The sequence below is a fragment of the Sinocyclocheilus grahami genome, unplaced genomic scaffold (assembly GCF_001515645.1).
Source record: "Sinocyclocheilus grahami isolate Dianchi unplaced genomic scaffold, SAMN03320097.WGS_v1.1 scaffold2518.1, whole genome shotgun sequence".
Classification (NCBI taxonomy): Eukaryota; Metazoa; Chordata; class Actinopteri; order Cypriniformes; family Cyprinidae; genus Sinocyclocheilus; species Sinocyclocheilus grahami.
In genome coordinates this window covers 44458-52117 of record NW_015507697.1, presented here as the reverse complement: position 1 = coordinate 52117, position 7660 = coordinate 44458, and the positions used below count along the sequence as shown (strand labels likewise).

Here is a 7660-nt window from a genome sequence, read left to right as displayed (position 1 = left end):
TGCAATTTTGTAATGCATTACTTTTAAAAGTAACTTTCACCAACATTTCTGTTAACCATGCAGCTGCATATAAATGCCCTAGCAACCGCATAGCAACAGCCTGGCAGCCACTCAGTGGTGGGGAAGAGTTTTAAAGTCGTTTATTTGATAAATATGTAATATTGCGATGCTCTGCACAGAGCGGAGTGATGTGAGTGTGATCTCTCTAACAGGTGTATGATGGAGTGAGTCTTTTATAAACGAGTGTCGCTCAGGTGAGTTCAGACGCTGAGCTGATCTTATGTAAAGAAACCGCGGGACCGGTGCATCCGGTGGAGCCAGTTACTGAACACAAGAATGAAAGCGCTGGATTTGACAATAGCATTGGACTCGACGCTGACAAACACAATGACACACACTCGCGGCTCTCGGGTCTCAGGGTTATCGTGTTCAGTCTGGGTCCTGTCAGAAACGGCGTGACACTTCAGCGTCTGCAGGACGAAGTGAGGAAAACCTTTAGAAATCAAAGCAGTGAAGAAACGCAGCTCTGAGCAGCAGAAGATCTCAGGGATTCTGAGTGCTGCGGCTCCTGATGCGTTACTGCCCCCTGTGGCCATTAATAACACTTCACTACTGCTCTACTGCAGCTGTTCATCTCATTTCACACTATTTGCATTTAATTCTATCATTGAATGCTGTATTGTACTGTTCATGTTTTTTTCTGGTATGTGTAACATATGTGTAAATATACAGTATTTTTTATATACAGGCTTATCAGGCAATCTTTTTTTTGGGGGGGGGGTCTTATTATTATTACTCTTATTATTATTATTCTCTAGATATGTAATTTAGTACCATAGTCAATTTTGATTTTATTACAATTCTTTGCTAAATGCACATTACGGTCCACAATTTAGTGTGTTATACATACATAGTGCTTTTCTTATCATTTCTTTTTTTTTTATTAGTATTTAGTAGTTTTTTATATTTCTATTTAGCTTTATTTTTATTTCAGTTTTAGTGCATTCTAGTACCTAAACTTATTTTATTTCATTGAAATCGGGCTGAAATAAAATAAAATGTTAAATGAAATATTTTTAAACCTCTTTAATTTCTCATTTCCAAATTAATTTATCTTTTTATTTCCAATTTTCCTTCAGGTTGTGCTACATTTTTTCAGCTTTATTTCAATTAACCAAACGCTTTTTAATAACTGAGTAATTTCAATTAATTTACAAATTTTTTTATAGTTAACAATACCAACACTGATGTGTTTTTTACGTTTTCTGTGCTGATTGTGAAAGACAATCTGCGGAAACTTGTCAAAGTGTGTTAACTGAGCCGAAATACCACTGAATCATCATCATGACACTGGTCAGATGTACAGCAGTGACGTAACATCAGGACTCATCATTAATCAGGCAGTCAACAATCAGTCTGCTCACGTCACGATACCCACTCAGACTATTTCAAGAACACCAGGATCAAAATAGTTCAGCTGCACACACAATGTGAACAAAGACGGGAACTTTCAGTGCAATGATCTGAAAGTTTATCAGGGCCTTTGTGTCTGAAGAGAGTGAAGAAATACGCTATGCACACCCACACGCTGATTTCTGAAAGGAAATGTCAACATAGATGCAATAAATCAATCAGAAGTGCCAGTGAAGACGTTTCTAATGTTACACGAGATTTCTGTTTCAAATAAACGCTGTTCTTTTGAACATTCTATTCAACAAAGAATCCTAAAAAATGTATCAGTTTACACAGAAATATTGTGCAGCACGACTGTTTTCAACATTGATGATAATCAGAAATGTTTCTCGAGCAGCAGATCAGCATATTATACTGATTTCTGAAGATCATGTGACACTGAAGACTGGAGGAATGATGCTGAAAATACAGCTGCTCATCACAGAAATACATTACAGTTTAACACATATTCACAGCTGTTTTACACTGTAATAATATTTAACAATGTTTACTATATATTTGATCAAATCAATCAGAAGCAGAAGAGACTGAATCACTGATCACACACCACATCACTGATGAAGTAATAAATGTGTGTAACAGAAGTCATGTGAAATCAGTTCTCACTTCAGTGCGGCTTCAGTAACATCTAGTGGTGAAATCTCTACATGTCGGCCAGACTTTGACTATTTATCAAAAATGGAAAAACAACAGGTGTCCTGACATTTTATCCTGCTCCTCAGATGGTCCTACCAGGGTTTACTGCGCATGCGCACATCAATATTGCGTCATTTTTCTCACGCTATATTACTGTACGATAATTACTGTATTTGCATTACAGTAAGGGTTGGGGTAGGTCTAGATGTTATTAAAACACAATCTAATAGGTAGAATTTTTTTTTATTTTATTAATTTATTTCTAGCCACAACCCTGAGCAACACATAATTACTGTATTTGCTTTACTGTTAGCATGGTTTACTGTTAATAAACCATAATTTGACAGGTAGCATTTTTCTTTATCTAATTGTAGGCTACCACCTACTGTTTTAATGCGACGTAGCAAAATCTGACAGAGCTGAACCCTGCTCAGTTTCCCCTGCATTTAGTCAAAAGTTAGGGAAACTTTTTTACGGCATTTTACAGAATTCAACTAATATTTGACATCAAATTCTTCAATTATAACACATGAATCTGAGATTGTAATCTGCTGCTGATAGAGTCTTTAGAAAGACGACATGAAACAGAAATGATGCACACACTACCTATCTAGGCTAATGCACATAGAGTGTATAAAATCTAAACACTAATAGTGTTTTTAACCATTTAGGGCCAGATTTGCTCAAATTAGTGCGAGAGTGCAGTTCCAAAACAGCGCCGATGGGTGTGGACATTTTTGCGGGTGATTTACTGATAATGTGCTAATTAAAGAACACAGATACAACATCTCATTTACATATCGATCATCGCAATATACCAAGCTCAGCGCAAATTAGCAGAGCCGATCTCATCAGATGCGCGAGATCTATTTACGACAGTGTGGCGTTAAGTAATCTGACGAGTGCAAACATTAGTAAAACACCTTGCGTGATTCATTTTAATACTCTCCTCCCATTAATTTTGCGTCTGCAAGGGAAACTCCTACAAATGCATATTCAGTAAGGTCAGGCGCAATAATAACTGTGTCCACGTAATTTGTCACTGCATGTCTTTAGTAAATCCTGACAGTACTGTTTTAACGCCAAAAGACGGTGCATTGGCGCAAGCTGTTAATAAATCTGGCCCTTAATTCCTATTGGTCAAAATTTCACATAAATTGATATCACTGTAAAAGGCCACAGGACAAGTTTGTTTTTAATATAAATTTACTGTCCTCACAGATATGTGACATTATTTGTATGAAGTATTTTACACTGGATTTGGATATAAATCAGACTGACAGGTCTGAGACACTTGATTTCATAATATATCATCAGTCATTAATATCTTTGCTCATTTGACTGATATCAGTATCTGGTCTTGAATCCTGGGCTGTATTTGATGAGATCTGATCGTCTTGAGTTGAGTCTGAATGTGAGAGGAGACACAAGAGTCTCAGTCTTCATCTTCTCCATTACATGTATTTATCCAAACTCTCAATAGCGTCCGGTTTTGAGTATTGTTTCCATTCATCTGGTATCCTTCCACTCCCCTCAAATGTTTTACTGTAGTGTTTCTCCAGATCTCTCTGGAATCTGCACACAAACCACTTCCAGTAGGGCAGTTCAGAGAGATCAGGGCTGATGCTCCAGTCTGCATAAACTCCTCCTGCTCTTCTGTAATCTCTATATGGAAACCTCTGAGCTGATACACAAAATGTTCTTTCACTTGCCACTAAACTTGTGCAAATATCAGCACAGAGATTCTGTGTAGAAGTGTAATATGTGCCATTAATTCCATCCACTCTGTGGAAAGCAACACTGTGATCTCCATCATGGTTTTCTATGATGTTTGAGCAGACGGCTTCACAGAACGGACACTGAACCCAACAGCACTGACAGAAGAGATCAATCAGAAGCTCATCTGCTCTGAACTTGAGGTCCAGTTTTTCATCAAATGACCTTCTATTGAATCTCCTGCTGATGTCTGACACTATAGCAGTAAGTTCTTGCCTCATCACATCTTCTAGGAGGTTGAAATCATCCACATCAACATGTTTGACTCCACGGAGGTGTTTCTCAGAGAAGATCAGCTCATCTGAGAGCTGCTGTGTGAAACTCTTCCACCACAAACCAGCATCTCCTCTGTTCTCTCGAGCATGTTCAGTAGATTGATGAGCTGTTCTCATGATCTTCTGCTGCAGGAGTTCAATGTTCTTCTTCATCTTGGGTAAAACACTGACACTGAACCGATCACTGATGTACCGACTGACTTCATCTCTGATGAAACCACTGAAGTGATCTCTGGGATTGTGAATGTAGTTCATGTATTTGTTAAAATCCTCCTCTGCTGCCAGTGTCTTCAGGATGTGTTTCTCCAGATTTGATCGGTTTCTATTCAGTGATTCACAGTTTGATCTCATTTCATCCGTCAGATCTCTGCCAGTCTTCTTGTAGATGCTCTGCTCAATGGGCTCTTTCAGTTTCTGACAGATATTCTCACCAAAAAGAACAGCTGATGCAGCTCCATGACAGTATTTCTGGAAAATACTATAGTACTCTTCTCTCTTCTTCTGAACATATATTACAGGATCATTGGCTTCTCTGAACAGTCTGTGTTGGTGAGTGATCATCTTGTTCGCTCTCTTACAGATGGACAGAACCAAATCCAGGAAGAATTGATTCCTGAACACATATCTCGCTGGTCCTTCCTCATGCTCTCTTACTCTCGCTCTGATGTAATCTGTGAGTTGTTGAATGCAGCTGGTGTTGTAGCCCATCTTTGAGATGTTAAATGACTGAATCATTCGGTCTGTCTGCTGAGCAACATCTGAGACTAATGATCTTATTTGTGCTTCATCCTCTAGAGACAGAGTTCGAACAAATCCAAATGTTTCTCTAGCTGTTCTGTAAGCATCCTTTGCAGCCCATTTAAGGCCACTTTGTTTGGACTTTCTGAGAATAACATATTCAGAATAACTCTGCAGAGTGCAAATATCCCTGCTCTCCCTCCAGTGATCAGCAGGAGTGCTTTCATAGACGTCACTGAGGACCTCTCTCACATCTCTCATTATATCAATGTCTCTGATTGCAGGAGTGTCTCTGATGATCTCCTTCACACACTGATCCCAGAACAAATCAAACTCTTTCTTCAGTGTGTCTTCATCGATTGCTTTGTCTTTGAGGTTTAAGGCGAGTTCTTTGCTCTTTTCATAGAGAGTGTTTTCATGATGTTTTCTCTGAGCATCAATCTTTTTCTTCAGGTCTCGCTGCTGCAGAACCTCATTTAATTTCCTCTTTGTTTCTCTCACAATGTTTTTCTGAATCTCTTTGATCTTGATTTCAAATAATGTTTTCCACTGAATCAGTATATCTTTATCTGTGTCTCTCTCAAAGAATTCAGACATTGATTTCTTCACTTCTTCACTTGTCTTCTTCAGCTCTCTCTGAAGATCAGTTTCTTCAACCTCATGAATCGCATCATTTTCTATTCTGTTGTGTAGTTTGTTCTCAGTTTCCAGCATAGCACTGCGAAGCCTCCAGGACCACTTCCTGTATTCAGTCTTCAGTTTCCTGTAAGCCGAGATTTCCAGAGCGTTTCTGAAGCTGAAGACGAATTGTTCATTCAGTAAGGCCTCCCAGAGATCTTTAATACGATCTTTCAAGTGTGTCAGCCTCATTCCATGTGATTTTGTGGCATGAGACATAATAGTTTTCTTCAGTTCTTGAATGTTCTCGCAGTATGTTGGGTTTGGTGGAGCCATCGGTGGGCATCCCTCCCAGAGCTGAGCGAAATACTTCACATCTTTCTGAACATCAAATCTAATGATATCACTGAAACATTCTGCATCACAGACTTCCTCTTTAGCAGCGAGTTTTGTCATCTTGTCCAGTTTCTCCTGCAGTCGTCTCCTTCCCTCCATGTTCTTCTCTCCAGCTGTGACGTCTGAGATGTTCTGATGCACAAACACACAGCTGGGATTCAGTCTGACCTTCTTCATCCTCATGAAGTCCTGAACAACGATCTGAAGAATGTCCTGCATCTCAGCTGGGTTTTCTCCAAAGATGTTGATCAGTGTCAGATTTCCCAGACCTACAACAAATGTGGCCAGTTCATTGTCATGATGTCTTGTTGATCTTCCGGACAGTTCTAGAGCATGAAGACCCTCAGTATCAACAACCAGAATATAGTCAGTGTTCATCTGTGTTTTCATCTCGTCTGAGACTCTGAGCAGCTGCATGAAAGCTCCTCTGGTTGTTCTTCTAGCACTGACAGCAAACTGCAGTCCAAACATGGCGTTCAGCATGGTGGATTTCCCAGAGCTCTGGATCCCTAAAACTGACAGCACAAAGACTCTCTGGTCTCCTAGTCTCTGATTGAGTTGATCTAGAACAGCAGAGATCCAGACCACAGGAACATGAGCAGCATCTCCATCCATCAGCTCCAGTGGAAACCCAGAGATCATCATCTCTGCTGCGAGACTCGGGAGAGAAGAGAAGTGAACCTGCAGGTCTTTCTTGTTCTTCTGCACAGATGAACACGATTCATAGATCTGACCGATCTCCCTCATGATGTGCTCCACACCAAAGCCTGCAGCTTGAAGATCCTCAGATATTCTCTCAAGCTCAGATTGTTCACCTCTGAGATGTTCAGATTTATTATGGTTCTCTTTCAGTTTCAAGACTGCTGACCACTTTTCATCATATTTGTGATGTAGAGCAGAAAGATCAGCTGATGTATGTTCATCCAGGAGGATTCTGAGCCATTTAAGGAAAAACATCTTTGTGGCAGTGTGTGAGTTCATTTCTTTAATAAAGAGCTTCATAAACTCACTGATGTCAGATTCATACTGCTTTTGACGGATTTTCCACATTTCTGTTTGTTTTCTACTGATGTCCATTTCGATCTCATCTCCTTGAGGTCGATGTAGTTCTTTGTTCTTCTGACTCCACTGATGCCACAGTTTGCCCTGATGAGGCAGAAACCATTCTTTGACTTTCGTCAGATCTTTCTTCTCCAGTAAACTCATCATCTGCTGTGCTGCTGCTCTTCCTCTCCTGCAGTCTTCATCATCTGCCTCATCTACTCTGACGTCTGAGAGTTTGGACACATCTTCAAGTCTGAAAGTGTGAGATGAATCTGAAAGACAAGCATTTATAGCTCTTCTGAGTTCTTCAGACACATCTGACTGATTTCTGTCTTTCAAACCAATTTTATATTTTCCTTTTCGTGTCTCAATGATGGTTGATTCATCCTCAGTACAAAGACAAATGAGTGGCTTTGAGTCCTTGTAGAGTTCTTGAACTTTTATCATACTTTTGTCATTCTTCTGAAGTCGTGGCAGAAGAACAACATTGACTGAGCTCATGTCAGTGAGGATCTGCAGCTGTTTCTCATGGTCTCCTGCATCACCATGAAGATTACAGAACGCAACACAGTTTGCAAATTTATCTTTTTTTTCTCCAAAGGGGCAGAACCAGGCGATCTCCACCACTCCGTCCATCAGGACTCTGGTGCTGCTGCTGCCTGGGCAGTTCCTGTGGAAGAACGTGTTGTGTTTCTCATTGATCA

General features: G+C 39.9%; 1 protein-coding gene across 1 annotated transcript in view; it reads right to left on the bottom strand.

Moving 5' to 3' along the window:
• Positions 1–3311: 3311 nt before the first annotated feature.
• Positions 3312–7660, bottom strand: part of LOC107575231 (interferon-induced very large GTPase 1-like) — an 11577-nt gene continuing 7228 nt past the window's right edge. The window contains exon 8 of the mRNA XM_016261639.1: positions 3312–7549. Within this exon, the coding sequence (XP_016117125.1) occupies positions 3564–7549 (3986 nt within the window). The 3' untranslated portion in view covers positions 3312–3563. The remainder of the gene's footprint in view (positions 7550–7660) is intronic.